Here is a 21,495-nt window from a genome sequence, read left to right as displayed (position 1 = left end):
GCACTGCAAAACAGTGGGGAAACAATTATTATTCCATTTGGGTTCTTACAAGAAAAAAAATTAAACTGAACTTCAATCTCCTATCACAAACAAACAAAATCTATTCTAATATACAAAAACCTAAATGAGAAAGAGAAAAAAGGAATTAGAAAGTAGTATAAAATGTCTTTAAGACTTTTTTTTTTTTTTTTTTTTGCGGTACGCGGGCCTCTCACTGTTGTGGCCTCTCCCGTTGCGGAGCAACAGGCTCCGGACGCGCAGGCTCAGCGGCCATGGTTCACGGGCCCAGCTGTTCCGCGGCATGTGGGATCTTCCCGGACCGGGGCACGAACCCGTGTCCCCTGCATCGGCAGGTGGACTCCCAACCACTGCACCACCAGGGAAGCCCACTATACAGCTTCTTTAATGTCACATAAAATAGATTTTTTAAGTCAAAAAGTAGTATTAGGCATAAAGGAAGTCAATACACAGTAGGAAAAAAAACCCCACAATTCTCCAGGAAGATGAAACAATTTTAAACTTGTAGGTATATGCTAAAGGGAACACTTCTTTGCTCCTGGCTTCCATGAGGAGGGATGTTCCTGAGGGGAGTTCCATACCTCTCTCTGCCACCTGACTCACTCTGCCCTTGGGGTAACCTGTCTGACTGGTACACAGGCATGGATAAATGGTGTGTATAGTTCAGCTCTGCCCTCCCCTCCACCCTCTTGGAAGCAGGATGCCCTCGGGGAGCATGGTTCCACTTTTCCACACGGGCTCTACTCCTCTCGGGGGAGCAATGCCCTGGTCTAGAGCCGCCTACAGCTGGGAGTGGGGATGCCTGCACCTCTTGGGGTTCATTCGCACCCATCTGGTTCTCATGCCAAGACACGTCTTCCAACTCAGCCTCTATCAGAAGAAAGATGGCCAGTGCCCCAGTGAATGACTGATAGGAAGCTCATTCAATGGGACCTAATAAGGTAATAGTAACCCTTATTGAGCATTTACTGTTGTGAGTGCTTCGTTCAAGTCATCTTATTTAATACTTATCCCAATCCTATGGGCACGTCCAAGTATTAGCCTCCTTTTATATTTGAGAAAATTGAGGAAAAAAGAGGTTAAACATCATGCCCAAGGTCATACAGCTAGCGAGCCAAGGACTGGGCTTTGATCTCCACTCAGTTTGCTTTCAGAGTTCTTCACTGCACTGTATTGCAATGTATCAATAGAGGGGCCCTGTCCTTCATATATAAAGAGCTCTTATAAATCAACACAAACACACACACACACACACCCTAACAGAAAGTGGGTAAAAGCTGATAAAAGTACAAGTTGGTATAAACTTTTCTGGAAGACAGGGATCACATCTATGCAGTTCCTCCTCAAGGAAACAAGCCCAAGGAGTAGGTGAGCAAAGCCACGGACACCAGGGTGCAGAGCAGAACTGCCCACATCAGGGAAGAACTGGAAACAACATGAACATTAAAAAACACAATAACAGTTAGGAAACCGTCATAAAATGGACAATAATGTTACGTAATGTTGTAAAAGAATATTTTATGATGAGAAAGTAACAGCATATTAAATGAAAATAGAAGACTAGTTCAATTTTGCAAAAAGCATGTGTGTGATCTATACACATACCTGTGATGTTCTTGTACACACACACACACACACACACACACACACGGAGAGGAAAGATTGGAGAGACACACTCCAAAATGTCGACCATGGTTTATCTCTGGAAGATAAGACTGTGGATTCCTTTCATTTTCTTCTTTGCGTTTTTCTGTATCTTCCAAATATCCTACAAGGCGCATTCACTACTTTCATAGTTCAGAATGTCTAATAAAGCAGTAAAGAAATCAATTTTAAAACAACTTCCACTTCAACTGGGTTAAATTTTTTTTTTTTAAGTTTTAGCACGTGACACGGTAAATTGGATTTTCTGCTAAATCCATCCAGAGTCAGCAATGTAGAATAAAGATGGTCTCACACAGAAGTTTTGAGAAGATGGAATGAAGGCTGACAGTGTCACAAGAACAAAACTCCAAGAGCGACAAGAGCACATGTCACGAGGATTCACAGGAGCTTCAGCACTAGAATCCCTCCTCCAATGATGGACTAGTGTGATCTTGGTCACCGAGAACCACAGCTGGGGTCAACTGGGTGATAGAAATGAATGGAACCTTTTAGTGCCACCAAACCAGTGCTACTGACACATCAGAGCTCTGTTCCCTGACCCCTCGTCTGGGAGATATTTCTACGCCGGCAAGTCCACTGTGGCTCTGGTTTCAGACTGAGGCTCTGAAGCCCATGGCCCTGGGCTGCCCACACGGTGTCAATCAACACACTCAGTGTGCCGTCAACTGCAGACAGCGTGAGCCCAGGGCCCCTGATCTGACCCAGTGAAGACCCTGCCATGGCAAAACCACTGGAGGAAAAAATAAATCTCTCCCAAGTGCAAGAGGCTAGAAAGACCTCAAGGGACACAGGTTTCATTTTAGAGATTGAAGAAGAACGTTTTAGACATGTTTGAGATGGAGCTGAAAGTGGAAGAAGTAGCAAGGATGGAGGAGCCCTGGGTTTTCCAGTGTCCACATCTTTCAGGCTTCCCAACCAAGGCTTGTCCAAGAAGGTGGTTGTCCAACTGCCACCCCTCGCTTCCCCTCTCACTTCCAAAGGAATCCGAATTACAGATGTGATCCTTTATCACAGCATCTTCCAGGGCAGCTGAGACCATGTCGGCCCCGTCTCCTCCCAAATCAGGAATCTGGGACTCACTCTACTGCCCTCCACAGCTGTGCCAGACATGGGGGACGACCAAGCTGAGCCACCGAGAGCCATCTGGCCCTGCAACAAGGGGCAAGGCTCACAGCGAGGGCTTGGATGAAAAGCCAAAAGCCAAACTGTCTGTGATACAAAGGAAAACCCTCAAGTTTCACACACACACACACACACACACACACACACACACACACACACACAAGGTAGGTCAATCCCCAAGCACCGTACCTGGTAGAGGCCTCAAATCTCACCCAGCCCAACACGAGGCAGAGTGCTGAGGGCACTCCATTCACCAACATGTACTGCTTTGGGAAACCACCCTATTTCCATGATGGCAGGAAGCAAGCTTCTTTCCTACAGATCAAGGAGCGCTTCCTGTGGAGGGCCAGTTCCACCTATAAAAGGCTGATCTGGGCCATGGAGAATCCACTTCAACACGCATGGAACACCCGATCTCTACCCCAGAACACTAGCGCCGACAGCGCGGGTGCACGATAAACAGGTTTGTTATTCTGGTCAAGTACTGCTGCTACCTACGCTGGGCATTTCCTGAGGTGAATCACACAGGGAGCCTCTGCTCATAAACATACATAGCCTCCCATGTCAGAAAAGCCGTGCACAGGAATCACTGGATGTGAGAGAGGAGAGGACCAGGAACATGAGCAAGAGATACAGGAAAGCAAAGGACAGGTGACCAAGGCAGGCTTCCGAGAGAACCATCAAGTTCTAAGGCAGAAGCCAGCAAGCTACAGCCCAAGTGAGGGCCAAACCCAGCCCACCATCTGTGTCTGGACGGCCCATGAGATAAGAACCGTTTTTACATTTTTTAATGGTTATTTAAGTACCAACATAATACGCTCAACTTTGCATGTTGGCCCATAAGGCGTGTAATATTTACGATCTGATCCTTTAAAAATATCTGCCAACTCCTGTAACTAAGGCATGGAAAGTCCCAAGACAGCAAATAAAAATCATAGCTAATGTTTGCTGACAGCTTACTGTGTACACTCCACTCTGCACACATTACTTCATCTCCACAAAACCCTATAAAAGACATATTATCCCCTCTTTACAGAGGAGGAAACTGAGTCACAGAGACAGTAACTTACCCGGAGCGTCACAGCCAGCGAGGGTAGAGCCTGACCCCAAAGCTACCTCTGCATCACCAACTGAGACGCTTGCCCAGTTCCCTTCGGAGGAAACACGTGAGTGAGCTTTTAGCACAGGGCATGTCTGAGAAACAAGATCCTGTCTGGTTGGAAAAAAAGGGAGGCAGAGGCCAGAGATAAGTCAAATCATGGTGGGCTCTGAATGGCAAGCAGGGAGTTATTCTGCAACCAGTGCATGGTAAGTGACAGGGTATACGCTAAGCTCACTGCGATACTCTTTACAGCAGCAAAATATTGGAAACAACCTAAATGTCCTTCACTTAAGAGGTTAAATAAATTACAGAACATCCATTCGACAGAACACAATGCAACGTTTTAAAAAATAAGGGTTTTCATCTTCACTGTATTTGTCAGCGCTTGCTGTGTAACAAAACACCACAGACTCTCAGTGGCACTTATTCCTTAGTTGTCTACAGATCAGCTGGTGGCTCCAGGCTGCAGATTGGTTCCATATCTGCTTCACTCATCTCCCAGGCTCCTTGGACCAGTGGCCTAGATGCATGCATTCTTCTCATGGAGATGACAGGGTGCAAGGAGCAAATGGAAACAAACAAAGTCCCTCAGCACAGAACTGGCACCTTGTCAGTTCACCTTATCCTATTGGCCTCACCTAGGCACATGGACCAGCCCAAAGTCAAGGGGCTTTCACCTTTGTGAAGGCAACTGAGAAGTCATATGGCAAAGGCTGTACATATAGGGAGAGGGGAAGAACTACACCAATAATTGAACCACTGCATATGCTATTACAGAACAATATCCAAGATGTATTTTGGAGACTCGCCACCACTGACACCGATCCTTAGTCATGGTGACAGCCATGTACATAATCTCTCCCTTAAAGCTAAGGTTCTCTCAGGGTGAGTCTGAAACAGGAGGGAAGGGGACTGGGCACAACCTTTAAAAGAATGACATCACCGGGGCTTCCCTCGTGGCACAGTGGCTGAGAGTCCACCTGCCGATGCAGGGGACGCGGGTTCGTGCCCCGGTCTGGGAAGATCCCACATGCCGCGGAGCGGCTGGGCCCGTGAGCCGTGGCCGCTGAGCCTGCACGTCCGGAGCCTGTGCTCCACAGCGGGAGAGGCCACAACGGTGAGAGGCCTGCGTACCGCAAAAAAAAAAAAAAGAATGACATAACCACTGGGGGCACGACAAAAACTAGTTAGGACCACCTAGGTCCAAGATGGCCGAAGATTCGACTTCCAGTGGACCGTGAGCCTCATCATACGCTCACTGTAATATATTAGCTGCTAAATGACACACCCACCGGTGCCATGACAGTCCCGAGGCCAACCATAAAAGGCCAAAAAGTGGGCGGTGGCCCAATTCCTGGAAATCCCTGCCCCTTCCCCAAAATAGTTGGAATAATCCTCCCACTCATTAGCCTATGAAATTACCCAGCCCATAAAAACTAACCACCCCATTATTTTGGGGCCTCTCGCCTTCTGAGATGGCCCACACTCTGTCTATGGAGTGTGTTCCTCCCAAAGCCCTCCTCGCCTTTTGAGACAGACCACATTCTGTCTCTGAAATGTGTATCTCTCTAAATCCACTTCTTACCTATCACTTTGTCTCTCACTGAATTCTTTCTGCAATGAGACATCAAGAACCTGGGCTTCATTAAGTCCGGAGACCAGGTTTGTCATCTCAATTAAAAGACAGTGGGTTCAAGTCCCAATCTGGGTGGTGCGGTTTCATATCCACATCTAACACGAGCCCTTTGATGCCAGTCACTCCCATAACTCAGTGTGGTTAATATCTGTACTACCCACCGCCCTGAAAATGAAGCAGGTGACATCTGGTCCACCTGTCGCCTTGGAGAGTGTAAGTGACAGCCACCCTCCCCGCCCCTTCACTCTGCCCCATCTCCAGCGAGGCCCCCAGCTCGATCAGAGAAGATGCTGAAAGAATGATGGATGCGGGGTCCTGAGCCCGCCCAGCTGTCCATCCGAGGCCCCGTTCTGCCCAGCGCCACCCGCAGGTGTCTCCTCCTGGTCCAGACCAGTGTTCCTAACTGCTGCGCCGCCGGCCTCCGGCACGTGACCTCCCCTCCTCACCGTCTCTCTCCCTCCCATATTTGCATACCAGGGCCCACACAGCTTCTCTTCCCCCCACCCCAGGGTTGCCCTCAATTCTGTTTTAATAGAAGAGCAATGTGAACAAGGCTCACAGGCCAAAATCATGTCCAGGGCACTCAAAGAATCAGAGCCAGAATGGCTGCCTTGGAGACCAGGGGTCCCAAATGTTCAGACGGGGCTCTGAGGTGGAGGGCGGGGGAACAATCCTGAGCGGGCCAGGGAGGGGAAGGAGAATGTTCGTGGGGCAGATCAGGAGGTAAGTGCGGACTTCAGAGTGTACGTGCCTACACACGTGGGTACAGAAATGGGCCTTGAAAAACCTCTGCGAAAATGCCTTTCAAAATTGTACCAACTTCCAATTCTGGTAATGGAGAAGATAATTCAAACCGGCCCTTGTGCTAAAGCTACTAACGAAACTGGAAAAACTATTTTTAAAATATGTTTGAAAGCATCTAAGCATTAACAAGACAAGAAAGAACTCTCTGGCCCAGATCTGACAGCAGCAGAACCCAGAGAGGTGAGGCCAGACTAGAAGCTGCTTTAGCCCTGTGACTTGTGATCCTGAGAAACAGCTGGTGTTTTCTCAGCCTGCTGGGGCAAGGGGACAGAGTCATGGCCGAGGCCCACCCAAGGTGGGAGTCTCACTACCACCCATTTAGTTGAAAGCCCAAAGGCCCACACTCTCAGGGTGAACCGGCAGGAACACAGCCTTAGCACCCCTTGGGTCCTCCACACACCGTCCTGATATGCTGGGCCCTCCCAGGGGCAGTGTGTCCAGTGCACACCTGTCCACTTTACGGTGGAATAGAATTCTCAGTTACTAAGTGATTGCAGAAGTTCACTGTTGTGGAACTTCTGTTTCTGTTTTAGGATGCACTGCTAGTCATATCTATGATTTCTTTGACGGCAAGTTCTTGGTTAGAAACACAGCCCCAGATCATTACACTCTGCCTAAGGGAGCACACAATTCCCTTTGTGACAATCAACTCTGTTACACGGTTTATGGGCTCACGCGGCAACTGAAATCGGATCCTGCCTCTATAAACCCAAATTTGTGAAATGCTCTATTTATTTCAAGCAGCTGTGCTGCTGAGGAGAAACCAGCAAGTCTTGGGTTCAAATCCCTGTGTTACAACTTGCAAACTGCATAACGGTAGGCAAATGATCCATATTACTGAGTCTCATTTTCCTCATCTACGACGACGACGATGACCATGATAATATCCACAATACTCAGAGGGACATCAGGAGCCGCGAAGTATGAGGCCCAGTGCTTGGCAATTACTGAGAGCGTAAGTGCGTAATACATGTTCACTATTACTAATATCAGCACAAATGTCATCCTAGATACCATACTTGAGAGTAAGAGAGATAACGATAAAGTAATTGTAATAGTTAATAATAATAGTAATAGCTCTAGCTAGCGGGTCAGAGTTTGTCCATGAGTCTAGAACTAATGGCTTTGACCATCCTAAGGTAAGTAATTAAAGGACCAATATTTTTACATGATTGTAAAATGCCAGGCCTAGCATTACATGCTTTGGAAGTAGAAGACTCGACCTCCGACACTGGAGGCCCTGGGTTCGGCTGGGAGATAAGAAATGCGCACACAAGGCTGTGGGCAGCTACGAGGCCCCACAAGAAAGGAAATGATGTTGTCTTCGAGGGGCGAGGGGGAAGGGCAGGGAAGGCAAGCGCTCCAGGAAATTCGGAAATGACCTTAGTCAAGCTGATGAGAAAGTATGGCTGTGAGTTACTGTGCGAAGCAGAAGAGACAGGCTGTGAATGTTCTCACCCCCGTATGGATGGTGCAGAAGGGGCAGCAGACCCCAGGCAGACCCGTGCTCAGGACTCGGCTACTGCGCCGGGGCCTGCGCCCTCCCGGGGCCCGTGATGAAGCAGGGGCCTCACTCACCCTCTCTGACAGCATCACGGGCCACAGGGACCCTGTGATCATCACCGGCAGCCTTCTCAGAGCTCTTGGTTTTCATGCCTTTTCTGCTGCTCTTTTTACCTAAAAAGAAAAGAGAGAGAGAGAGAGAGAGAGGTGTCTTTACTGTCACATATGTCAGAATCATCCCAGGCTGGTGAGGACTCAGCCGTCTTCTCCTGCAAAGCAGCCATCTCTACCCTCTGCCTTCCCAGACCCCAGTGAAGGCACCTTGGACTCTGAGGGGCCGGTGGTTAAAGGAAAGGAAGTGTGTCATTGTGAGCACCCACTCCTAATAAAAACAATGCACACTTGCAGGTGGCTACTGTTCTGAGACCGCAAAACGTCCTGCGGAGTACCTCTGACCCTCCCTGGGGCCCCAAAAGTGACACCATGTCTAATTGATAAAATGGAGCTGGAACTCCAGACCTCTGACCCCGGGGCAAGATTTCCTACCATGCTGGGCTCCTCCCACCTAACTCTCCAAGGCCCCGGCTGGGTTCCTGGAGGTGTGAGGATGCCGTCCACCAATTGGAGGGACTCCTTCCTGGAGCCCAGGGAGTCTGCCTGCTCGTGGTCCGCTGGCCCGTCCAGCTTCCTCTCACACTGGACTCTCTCTCTGCGCCACAGACACTGGCTTCCTTTCAGCCTGCACTTCATATTTCCTGCCCACCAGAACTCGGCATGTGCTGTGCCTCCTCCTGCAACATCCTTCCATTCACTCTCCATCTGTTTAACTCCTGTTGATCTTGCAAATCCAAGCTCGGCCATGCCCTCTTTGAGATGGTTTTCCTGAACTCCCCACCTACATCAATGTCTCCTTGGATGGGCTCTGAGAGCACCCGTCTTTAGTCAAGTCACCTCTGTGTGGAGCCTGAGGCAGGGGTTTGGTGCAGGTGATGTACTGAGGGAGGGCTCCAAGGAGGAAAGAAGGGAGGATGCAAGATGAGGCAGAGGAAGGAGCTAAGCTAGGCTGTGTCCCCAGGCAGAGCCTAACTCAGCCTGATCCCATGGGGGAGCTCTGGAGCTGGAACTGCACGCAGTGTTGCCCCACCCTGAGATAAGGGGCCACCTTTTCCTATGCTGGTTCGCCTCTGGCTACAGACTGTGGGGGAGGGGCGTGTGTGGGGTGGTGGGAGTCGTCTCCTTCCAAGGGTCATGCTCCAGAGAGGGGAGCAGCTGTGAGCCATCACAGCCAAGCCCCAGCAGCTGTGGGATGGGTGTGCCAGTGGGAAACGAGGACCTGGGTGTGGTGTCTGCAGCCCCCACTATGGCTCTGCACACCCGTCCTGTGTAGCATTATCAAACACACGTAAATATGTTGTTCTGTTCATGGGGGCAGGAGCTGTGTCTGGTTTTGCTCATTGCTCTCCCTCCAGAGTCTGGTTAAGTCTTTGAGGAACAACTGATCATGAATGACCGTGAGTCAGTGGATGACCAATGAGACAACACAAGAGGAAGGGAAGGTCTATGGAGAAAGATACTTAGTTTGCATTTTAAAAAGCAAGTTGAAATACCAAAAACATCTAGTGGATTGTGCCAATTAATGAAATCATTTCAGATAGTTCTAGAGTCACTAAAAAAAAAAAAAAAAAAAGATATTTATCAAGAAAATCTTAAATCCTCAAAAAATTCAAGGGTGCACTGGGCCCAGCCACAGGCAATCCCCTCTCTATCATATTCTTGGGTGATACCTACTGGGTATATCTTTCATTTTTCATGTAAGCTAAAAAAAAAAAAAAAAAAAAAAATCACAAAATTAAATGTCCTCCTCGGGTCAAGGAAATCAATAAACCAAAACATTCAGAAAGGCCAGAGGAGGAAGACCGCCAACCTAAGTGCAGCTGATGACATCAGCCTCACGTCACCTCGGCATCTGTCCCATTTTTGTGGGTAGGAATGCCAGCCCGGTGACCTCCAAAGATGACTTCTTCTGAAAGAGCCTGATCGAGGGTCTGTAAAAATCTTGATTGTTTGGAAAACTGGGTGCCATAACTTTTGAGAATCAAGCGTCTGATTTGGCAGAAAGATAATATGTTAAGGGAAGAAAAAGTTTTACAAAACATGAGAGGAAAAAGCCATCCAACCCCTCCCTGGAAGCCGGCCATTCATTGCAGGCCTTCCCTCTGCCTGGGCAACCTCTACGGGGCCTCCACGGCCAGCATGGGAGACAGAGTCAGAGGACACAGCCCCACGAACACCCTCAGCCTCACTCCCCTGGCCTGGACCCACGCCCCATACTCAGCTCTGGGAATCCAATAATGGCCCAGATGTGAGGCAGATGTGCTATCACCCCTGAGACCAACATGTGGGGAACAGATTCCCTGCAGGGAAGTGGCAAAGGGACCGAGAAAACAGGCAGGGCACCTGCCACCTTCTCTAGGGAAGACGCACTTCCAGGACATGTACCTACAGATCTGGTTCCAACCCCAGGCGGTCAGGTTCTGCCACTGCAACGACCATGTGTGGCCTCGGGGGACCCACCTCACCCCTCCTATGCTAATTCCCCTCATCAGTGAAATAAGGAGACACGGTACCTGCCTCGGTGGGAGTTACGGAGAGGAAAGAGATGACATACATCAAAGCACTGAGGGCCGTGCCTGACCTGCAGTGACCTCTGAATAAAAGACAGCCTCCACCTTCTCACCCTTCCTCTTAGTCCCAAGTCCCGACCATCACAAAGCACCATCCCAGGTGCTGGAAGAGTAACAGCCAACACGTGGAGCACGGGGCACAATTTACAAGGCATTTTCACGTAGATTAAAACATTCGATCTTGGCAAATACCCATCGAGGGCAGGAAGCTTGCTACGAACATTATTCTACAAGAGGGGGACACGGAGGCCCAGAGGAGAAGAGACCCACCCGAGGTCACTGACAGACAGGAGCAGCAGAGCGGGAGCCTGACGCCAGGCCTAGGCCCTTCCCTGCCCCTTCTTCTCGTACAGATGACAGAAAGCGTGAACGGGAAATAATGCACAGAGAAGGAGCCAGGACCAAATCAACATCTCCATCTGGGCTGCGTGACAAAACTGAATTCCTTAAAAGTAGCGAACTGAATTGCCAATGCAGGCCACATATTCTATTCTGGTCCATGGTGATAAATATCACGCTCCTTGATTGACAGGAAACGATTTTTTTCCCCTCTCTATACTAGGAGCTTACAGTAGCAACCCCAGAATCCGAAAAAATTCTTTGCCGCATATGTGCATTTTCCCAAGAAATTCCAGCCCTATGGCACCTGCGCTCCCTCTTGTGAAGGACGCAGCCCCGCCTTAAGCTCCTTGCCTGGCTCCTGTGAAGGAACCCGCGTGAGGAGGAAGGATGCGAGAAACCAAGCCACTGCAGGTTCTCAGGAGCTCCCCAGAGAGGCAGCCTTGCGGCACCGGGACAGACAATAATTCCGCTTTTCTCAAACACCACGGGACCGAGGAGGACCTTGCAGGCGAACGTGAAAAGCCGAAACAAAAGCAGTTAGAAACCTGTGCTCCCGGGACTTCCCTGGCGGTCCAGTGGTTAAGACTCCAGGTTTCCACTGTAGGTGGCGTGGGTTTGATTCCTGGTTGGGGAACTAAGATCCCGCAGGCTGCGCAGAGCAGCCAAAAAAACCCAAAAAATCAGAAACTCGTGCTCCCTGTGTGTGTTAGCAAGAAAAGGATCGTGACACAGGGAGGGGACAGCCTGTGTCCTTATCGAGTTCCCAAATCTGAGACCGTCAAGCTCCTGGCAGAAGGAGGTTTCCCAGGCATCAGGTGAAGCCTGAAAAAAGGGGCTGAGTGGCTGAAGGACGTGCCTGCGTCCGTTAATCAGTGACCTGAATGGTCTGGGCTGGAGACGGAAGCACCAGTGCAGTTTTCTAAGTACTTATTCAGCAGGGATGGATCGAAGTCAATCGATCAATCAGTCCGTCAATCAATCAATCAAAAGCCCTCCCCTGCTCCTGCTTGGCTGTGTCTTCCCTGGGAAACTAGCCGATCAGACCATGACCTCCTCTGGGCTGGCCTCCTGTGCAGAAGAAAGACCTTGGTCTCGTGCAGAAGACTTGGCCTCCACCAGGGTCCCCAAGGCAGAAGGGACAGCCACGCCCAGCCTCTGTGCAGCAGCAGCCACCTTCCTGACCTGCAACCAAGCAAGAAGCCCTTAGCCTTTAAAGAGATACCCCGGTAACCACAGCAGGTGGGGTGTGCCAGCCCTGCAGGGGGCACTGCTGGTACTTGCTGGTCTCTGTTTGGGCTCTGCCTGGAACGAACCAGCCTGAGACAAGGCCTTGGAGGCAGGAGCGAATGTGAGAGGTGATTTCATGAAGCACAAATGAAGAAGTGGAGGGAGTGAGACTCAGAGAAGGAAACGCCCATAAACCGGGCTGCACTGCTAAGCGGGACCCATCAGGACTCAACGTAGCTGGGGGACCTGAGGACACTGGGTAGGAGCTGCCTCTGACCTGTCCCTCGAAAGACTGCGAGGCTGTGCATCGACCTTCTAACCTCACACCACATTGGGAAGCTTATTATCATTATTTTTTTTTCCCCTGTCACAGTGAGGAATTCGAGGCGCGAAGATGTCATACGTGTCCATGAGTGGCAGAGCCAGATTTTGAATCTCTCTGAATCCTGAAAAAACTATGCCAAACTCTTCCATGTGCCTCTCATGCATCAAGTATTCCATAAAAATCTAGAGTCTTAAATGAAAAGTCTTAAATGAACATTTGAAGGTGTCTTGTGTGGCTCTGACCATCCTACAATACCCAGATCAGTAGTTGATGGGATCCCAGCCAGTTACGAACACTAGCCCTTCCCGTAGCCATCCAAAGCCACCCCAGTTTTATGGGTTTCATGATCCCAGAAAAGCAGTGATGGAGGCAGGGACCTCAGAAGGCCACAGAAGGCAGAGCCATTGCTGGAGGCACAAAGCCTGAGAGCTCAGGCTCCCTGGCTACCTCAGACATCCAGCAGAGACCCCCACCTCAAAAATCCAGGTTCCAAGGGACTTCCCTGGCAGTCCAGTTGTTAAGACTCCACGCTTCCACTGCGGGGCGCATGGGGTCAGAAACTAAGATCCCGCATGCCGCGTGGCGTGGCCAGGTTCCAGGGCCCAGGCTGCTGCTGCCACGGGACTGAAGGCACCACCCACCGTGAGGTCTGGCAGCCAGGGATGCCCGGGGCACACAGGAAACGCGGTGGCTATTTTCAAGAACCACAGCATCCAACCCAGCTTCCCCAAACACGCAAGTGTCTGTCCCTTCATTATCCATGCACAAACCCTGGTTTCTAGAACCATGGGCACAGTCGAGAGGAGATCTGCCAGCGCGAATAGCTGACTTTGGAAAGCATTTTGGAAACACAGAGGTGGTGTCTTAGAAAGCTGCTTGCTGATGTACGTGAGAAGACCTTTTTTATAAAAAGTCCTTTCCCTTGGAATTTTGTAGGGAGTTGGACCAAACATTTTGGATTTAACTCTTCAAGAGAACATATAATACCATGATATAAAGATTTCTTGTTATTTGTTTAGGTGTGCTCACAGCCTTGTGATTGCTTTTAAAGTATATAGTGAAATATTTACAAACACATTCATCTAATCCTCACACTCCAGCTTTGCCGGGCAGAAGACATTTCCATCTGAAGGCCAAACCTTGCAAGACGCCCTGAAGAGTGTTGCAGCAAAAGCTTAAAAGTGAAGCTCTTTCCAGCAACTAGCTGGCAGCGCATAACAGAAAGGGCTTTGTTTACAACCAAATATGCTCAAATAACAACTCTTTGATTATCACCGCCCGCCCGCCCCCCCTCCCCCCCAAGCCGGGGCAACACAGCACAAAGTGCAAACTCTCCAGTTCTGGGCACAGACATACGAACAGACATGGATCGCTGCCCACTCTGCGAATTCCACGGACTCAAGACCGTGGACCAAAACCATGGATGCAATGCATGCGGGCGTGTATTCCAACAGAGGTACATGCTCCCCAGTCCTTGAAGAAAGCAACAAACAAGCAGGAACCCGAAAGTTAAAGGCTACTTCTAACCCAGTGGAGGGGGGAGACAAAACATCTTCAAATCACCTATTAAGAGTCTTGTTTATTAACTTGGTTGTTTCTTCCTACCACTTGGGAGGGAAAAGGCAAATCAGTTATATAACTGTGGTTTACTTCTCTGTTCCATTTTTTTCTCTACAAAAAGTATGGCTCCAAACCAAGTCCATCAATTTGGAGATGACATGAGAAGTACACCCCAAATCCACTCCCACGCCCAGAATGTGGTCCGTCATCTCACTCTTCACCCTGGGATGATGAAAACTGGGGCCAGGAGACTCACTCTTTGGACCTCAAAGCATTCCAACTGCAGGGATCTAGAAAATATTGAATTTGGCTAGAAACAGCTGAATAAATGGAATTAGAGAGAAGCAGCTTGCCAGGTCCCTGTGAAGAAGAACATGCTAGCAATCAGTACTATTTATCCAATGGATAAGCAACCTCGCAAGGTGGTGTGCACCCATCAGTGGAAACGTGTGAGCCAAGACTGGCGTTGAAGTAAACTTCCAGGGGCTTCCCTGGTGGCGCAGTGGATGGGAATTCGCCTGCCAATGCAGGCGACACGGATTCGAGCCCCGGTCCAGGAGGATCCCACATGCTGTAGAGCAGCTAAGCCTGTGCGCCACAACTGCCGAGGCTGCACTCTGGAGCCCGTGCTCCACAGCAGGAGAGGCCACTGCAGTGAGAGGCCCGCGCACCGTGGCAAGGAGTGGCCCTCGCTCACAACTAGAGAAAAACCCTGGTGTGGCAACAAAGACCCAACACAGCCAAAAATAAAAGAAATAATTTTTTAAAAAAAGTAAACTTCCAGGCCCAAGATGGAGTTGCTCTTACCCGAATTGGCTCTTAGTTAGCCAGTTCCCCAACGCCAAGCCAACTCTGGGTCTTCTCACCCCAAACAAAGTGGACTGTGACACCCCAGCCAACCAGATATTTTCTATGTTCTCCTTCCTTGTTCTTTATTCTTTGTCCTATAACAGCTTCCTGCCTTCTGCCCCATTTTGCCATTCTCCACAAGGAGACTGTCCATTTCATGAAAGTGTTAAAAAAAAGTTTATATCACCTAAATTGTCTTCTTCAATCATTTTTTAACACCGAGCAGCCCACTGTCGGAATCTTGCAATAAACAAGAACTTGCATGCAGTAAACACTTAGGTTCCTTGAAGTTCTAAAATTCTGGGAGTTACTGATGTTCACAATGAGGGCTTCAGAAATTTTATGATATTGAGTCCCACTCCACCACAGAAAAAGATTTCACAGTTCTGTATCCTGATGGTGGTGATGGTTCCATGAATCCATAGATGTGAGACAATGCAGAGAACCACACACACACACACACACACACACACACACACACACACAAATGTGAAAACCAGGGAATGTAACCTAAAAGTTAAAAGTATTGTACCAATGTCAATTTCCTACTTTGACATTGTATATAGCAGTGATTCTCAACCCACTGATGACAGGTGACAATGTCTAGAGACATTTTTAGTTGTCACAACTTGGGGGAGGGTGCTACCAGCATCTAGTGGGTCAAGGCCAGGGATGCTACTAAACATCCTACAATGCACAAGACAGCCTTCGCCCTGAGACACACACACGTGCGCACACACACACACACACACACACAAATTGGCCCCAAAATGTCAATACTGCCGAGGTTAAGAAATCCTGTACTGTAGTTCTAAAAGATGTTATCATTGGGGGAAGCTGGGCAAGAGTATACAGCAGCGGTCCCCAACCTTTTTGGCATCAGGGACCAGTTTCACGGAAGACAATTCTTCCACAGACGGGGAGTGGGGGGATGGTTTTGGGATGATTCAAGCCCATTACATTTATTGTGTACTTTACTTCTATTATTATTACCTTGTAATATATAATGAAATAATTATACAACTCACCATAACGCAGAACCAGTGGGAGCCCTGAGCTTGTTTTCACTTGCCACTCACTGGTAGGGTTTTGGTATGAATCTGCAAGCCATTGATTTGTTACGGTCTCCATGCAGTCAAACGTCTCTGCTAATGACAGTCTGTACCTGCAGCCGCTCCCCAGCGCTAGCGTCACCGCCTCAGCTCCACCTCAGATCATCAGGCGTTAGATTCTCATAAGAAGCGCGCAACCTAGACCCCTCGCATGCGCAGTTCACAGCAGGGTTCGCGCTCCTATGAGAATCGAACGCCGCCGCTGATCTGACAGGAGGCGGAGCTCAGGCGGTACTGTGAGCCATGGGGAGCGGCTGTAAATACAGATGGAGCTTCACTCGCTCGCCCGCCACTCACCCTCCTGCTATGCCTCCTGGTTCCTAACAGGCCACAGACCAGTACTGGGGACCCCTGGTATACAGGATCTCTCTGCACTATTTCTGCAATTTCCTGTGAGTCTATAATTACTTCCAAATAAAAACTTTAAAAAAAATTGAAGATTTCACTCTATTCGGCACATCACGGCTCTACTTCTCCGGAAGCTGTCAGCCGCTCGTGGAAGATGCAATGCTCTCAATTAACCAAAGGATTCAGCTGTCCAAGCCACTTCCGGGAGAATGTCAGCCCATGACATCCATTGCACATTTCTGTGGTAGCATGCAAGAACAGTCAAGGGGCAAGTCAAACTCACACCAAGATCAAATCCCCAATGCCCTTGGCTCCTTAAGTATACCTCCCTATGGGATTCAGACAAGACTCCCTCCTAGACCCTGACGCACAGAACATCTGCCTTCCATCTTCCCTGGAGCCCAGCCTTTATGCAAGATACTGGCTATCTGGAAAATACTTCATCATCTGCAAAGACAAAGCACATGACAGACTTTTCAATGAGTAGTTATATATGCTTTCACTTTCTTTTTCTTCTCTAAATCTTACCTCTCACTCCCACCTCAGTGTCTAGACAGTGCCTGGTATGTAGCAGGCACCATCTACCCAGTCCAGAAGTTCACAGCAAACGGAAACGAATGCTTCTATTATATCACGAGCAGTACATATATCAAGCCACCCCTTAAGGGGGACAAAATCATCTCCTCTTACTGCAATTTAACTGCACAAACTATCACTGACCCCCCCAGTCAAAGTCAGTCTTAACCAAGCTCCCCCACTTGGGGTCCAGTGGTCAAGTGCCAAAAATGGCGGGATGGGGAGAACAGACTTGAAAGTATTTGACCAAGGCCACGCTTTGTTTGTCAGAGTCGGGGACCTCTGAAAAGCCCCACACAATTTATTAGAAACACACACTCCAGGCAGGAGGCCTGGAGGCAGCTCTCCAGAAGCTGAGTCTCTGGAATTTCCAGGGCCCTGTTTTTATTTTGGGGAATCAGCAATGCAGCCCTCAACACACCTGCAATAACCTTCTCCAAGCCGCCAACTTTGGTGCTTTCCAGGAGGGCGGGGCAGGGGCTGTCTTGCGCTCCCCTCCCCCCAGGACCTCACCCAGCATCTGATGTTGGAAAGGTTCTCCGTAAGGACCTGCGGAGTTATGAAGAACTCACAGAAGGGCTAGCACAACCACGAGCTGACACACTGCAAGCTTTTGTTGAAAAGCTCATCAAGCAGCTGACAAGTAAGGTAGCAGGCACTATTCGTCTTGGGCGGATAGATGCTGAGGTCCGGGAAGCTGAGCGCTGAGCCCCAGACCCAGGCGTTAAGTGCAGTCCTCACACTCTCAGTCTGCGGCTTCTTCCATGCTCCCCTTGCCGTCTCCCCAGTAAATACCAGAACCTAACAAATGTGTCTCCCACTCACCTCTCCCAGCCATGCCCAGCGCTGTGCTAACCACGTAGCAGATACTAAAAAAACAAAAACACATGCCGGCTTGATTCAAACTACCAAACAAAAAAGGTCTCGAGTTAAAAGCACAGGAGAAGGGTTTTCAAATCTCCCACGCCAGCGAGTGACCCTAAGCAGCTTGCCTACGTGGCCAGAGCCTCAGTTTCCTCATCTGTCAAGTCACAAGAATACCCACCCCTCAGAGCCCCTGAAAGAATGAATGAGACAGACGGCTGCCCGTAAATCTCCTAATAAAGTCGCAGCAGATGGTCTACAAATATGAGTGTCTTTTCCCAACTCCTATTCCTGTTACACAACTCACAGAACTGCCTGCAGATGTACAGTCGCCCACAGACTGAAATATGGCAGGACTCCCCCTCCAGGTAAGTGCAAAGGAGCTGCTGAGATGGGCCCACACACTCAAGAGTTCTGAGCCACCATCTCCACTCCTTCCCCACTGCCTCGCTGCTATCTCTTGTGAACAGTTTAACCAAACAAAGGTGATGCTTTTCATGCCAGGAGCTGTGTAATCGTGCCACTGGCATGTATCTCCTTTCAAGGAAGGCCGTTACAAGGCTGGAGAATTTGGCCACAACCCTGCCTCATGCCTCAATCTTTAAATACTAGGACCGCAGCCCTCTGCAATTTGAGCAAAGAACATTTGGGACAATGAAGAGAAAGTCCCCCTTCTCAAGGAGTGTAAGAAACTAAATGCAAGTCATTTCCCCAAGACAGGGCAGGCGGAAAGTGGGGATGCAACTGAGAAGGCTGGGAGAGACGGCCGGCTTCAGGCGCCACTGGGCTTCCCTAACCCCTCCTCCTGCACAGGAGTCCAGCTGCAGCCCAAGGCTCCCCGACAGAGGCTCTGCCATCCTGCCCCTACTGGACAGAGGATTCAAGGGACCCACAGAAAGCAGGAGGGAGGGGGCCGAGAGGGGACCCTGCCTGGGGAAAGGCCCACCGCTGAGCTCTCCCCAGAAGGCCACGGTGCCAAAACAGACCAACTAGTCACATCGCCAAATAGGAAATTCACTCTCAAGAAAACGCCCTGGGAGAAGACTGAAAAAGTAGGCAGAGTAGGAAGAAGTGTCCGGCAGAAAGATCCTTTGCCCAGGAAATTTCAAACTTGGGGCATTGGGACCAGCTGCCCAGGCAGCTTCCCAACTGCACAGTCTGTCTCTACCTGAGAGGGGACCGCCGGTCAGGCTTAAGTTCCAGGACGCTCGGAGCGGCCCGCGGGATGCGCAGTGCAGTGCCTAGGAAGGGGGTGGGGGGCAGCGAAGGGGAGGTTCACCGGTCTCTCGTCCCAGACACACGGACTGCGAAGACTGCGAAGCCTGCGGTCGCCTCAGACCCGGCGGGCTACCGCTGGGACAGGCGCACAGCCACGGGCGCCCCCTCGGGCCGCGCAGCGCAGAAAGTTACTTACCTGGCGGAGGCGTCTCCGGAGCCAACTTCTCTCTCTTGGGAGCTTTCTTGGGCTTGGTCGCCTTCTTGGGCGGCCTGGGCTCGGACGCGCGCAGCTTCCGCTCCTCCTCGCCAGGCCCCGCGGGCAGCGGCGGCGAGAAGGGCTCGGGCTCCAGGCGCGCGTAGTAAGGCTCCCGGCTCCAAATCTCTTGCACGTAGTAGTCGGGGTCCTCGACGGCTGCGCCCTGGGCCGCGGCCCCGGCCAGGGCCACCGCCAGCAGCGCGAGAGCCAGCGCCAGCGCGGCTGCCCCCCGGCGGGCCATGCCCGCTCCTCCCCGCGCCCGGGGCAGGGTCACGGTCGCCGGGAGCGCCGGGCGGGCGGCGGGCGCGGACAGCGGCGCAGGGCAGGGGCGCCGGCCTCAACAGCGGGGCGCACGGGACGCGGAGACGGCCGGCCGGCGGCGCGTGTGACCCGCTCTCCGGGCTGGGCTGGGCTGGGTTGGGCTGGGCCGGGCCGGGGCGGGCAGGGGCGCGCCCAGACGCGGGGCGGGCGCAGGGGGCCGGCCCCGCCCTTCCCTCCTCCCTCCCTTTCCGGCCGACCCCGCGGTGGCGGGCCCTTGGAGCCGGGTGTCGGGAGCCCCCTCCACCCCATCTACTGTCTCCAAACCTCCCCCTTTGCCCGCACTCCCGAAGCCGGCCAGAGCTGGGCGCCTGCTTCCCCAGAGGAACCTCGAGCCGTTTTACAGGTTGGGGAACCGTGACCCACGATGAGAAAGGATCGGCCCAAGGTCCTAAAGCAAATTAGAGCCCGAAGCCTAGTCTCCAGCTCTCCTGACCCCTACCCCGTCCCTGGCTCCACATCAGACACGGGTTCCCCACCGGCCAGACAGACCTTTCCTCAACCTGCCCATGATCCTATTTCAGGAACTATGAATGAGGAACCCAGGTCCCCAGGGCTCCGAGGAGTAAAGTGTCGGGAGGAGGGGGGCGGAGCCCTGCTCCTGACTGAGAAGTGACCCTGTTGGGTGAGGAGAGAAGAGGAGTCATCCTCTGGCTGACGTCCTGGCGGTCACAGGGCGCATTTGTTCATCGGATGAGCAGGTTCCTGTCTTCAGGGCAGGGAGCTCACACTACCTTTTGAAAAAGTAGCTTATGTTCTTGGAAGACTCTGTGCTCATCTCTCAGGCTGGGATGTTGGGGAAATGGGGCCTGCATTGGTTTTCTATTGCTGCTATAACAGATTACGACAAATTTAGTGGTTTAAAGCAACACATACTTATGGTACAGGTCTGCAGGCTAGAAGTCTGAGCGGGGGTCACCAGGCTAAAATCCAGGCTTCGATCACCAGGCTGCACTCCCCGGTGGGGCCTCTGGGGAAGAATCTTCCAGGCTCACACAGGTGTTGGCTGAGGTGAGTTCCCGGAGGTGGTAGCCTTGAGGTCCTCTTTACTGGCCGGCCATCAGACTGGCCAGTCTTCACTCCCAGGTGCTGCTGTGTTCCTTCTCTTGCTGGCCATGAGGCGTTTCCAGCAGCCTCTCTCTGGTCCTGTGTGGGGCCTCTACATCACAGAACCAGCACTGGCATGTGGAGTCCCTCCAGTGGCTTCAAATCTCTCCCCTCCTGCCAAATCGTCCCTCTTCCCAGCTGGGGAAAATTCTCTACTCCTGGATCGGATGGACCCACCCAAATAATTCAGGATAATCCCCTTCTCTTAAGGTGGTGACCTCAATCACATCTGCAAAGGCCATTTTGCCATGTAAGCTAACCGGTTCATGGATCCCCAGGATTCAGGTAGAAATATCTTTGGGGAGCCTTTCTGCTGACCCCAGGGACAGACTGACCCTCAACTCGCAGTTGGGCTATCACCTTCCCAGTCCCTGTGGACCCTACCATTCCAGGGTGCCACTGAGTTGGGTCTGGGCACTCAGGCAAGGCCTCCCCATTTCCCTGGAGTCACACTTCTGAGCCCACACAGTGAGCAGGCTTGGGCCGTCCTCTGCCTCTGGCCTCTCCTATTTGCCATCTGGTTTTCTCTCATTATCCCCACACAGACCGATTAACCAGGCCATCCTTTAGGGCAGGTTTCCTGGGCTCCCAGACCTCAGGCCAAAGCAGAATGGATGGGGGTGGGGGGGGAGGGGGGCAGGTTGAGGCAGGGCCCTGCCCTATCCCCAAGGGCCAGGAGGCCTTGGACTTGGTTGTCAACTTCCCAGGACATTCTGGAACCCAGAGCCCGCAGAGGTCTCCAGAGTGAAAGAAGAGGAAGGCCCCCTTCCCTTCCCTCTACTCTCCAAGTAGGCCTGGGCTGGGCTGGTCCATGACCCGCTCTGGATGCCTTCCCACCCTCTTCCAGGATATATCCCCC

The 21,495-nt window shown here is 51.2% G+C and overlaps 1 protein-coding gene across 1 annotated transcript in view; it reads right to left on the bottom strand.

The window, feature by feature from the left end:
- CPXM2 (carboxypeptidase X, M14 family member 2) overlaps nt 1-19,452 on the bottom strand; it is a 122,789-nt gene extending 103,337 nt beyond the window's left edge. The window contains exons 1-2 of the mRNA XM_065893764.1: nt 19,152-19,452; nt 7,926-8,024 (exon numbers count right to left, since the gene is read on the bottom strand). Coding sequence (XP_065749836.1) covers nt 7,926-8,024; nt 19,152-19,452 — 400 coding nt within the window. The remainder of the gene's footprint in view (nt 1-7,925; nt 8,025-19,151) is intronic.
- Between the last annotated feature and the right edge of the window lie 2,043 nt (nt 19,453-21,495).

The sequence above is a fragment of the Phocoena phocoena genome, chromosome 16, assembly GCF_963924675.1.
Source record: "Phocoena phocoena chromosome 16, mPhoPho1.1, whole genome shotgun sequence".
Lineage (NCBI taxonomy): Eukaryota > Metazoa > Chordata > Mammalia > Artiodactyla > Phocoenidae > Phocoena > Phocoena phocoena.
The sequence above is the reverse complement of the archived record's forward strand: the minus strand, read 5'-3'. Positions and strand labels throughout refer to the sequence as shown.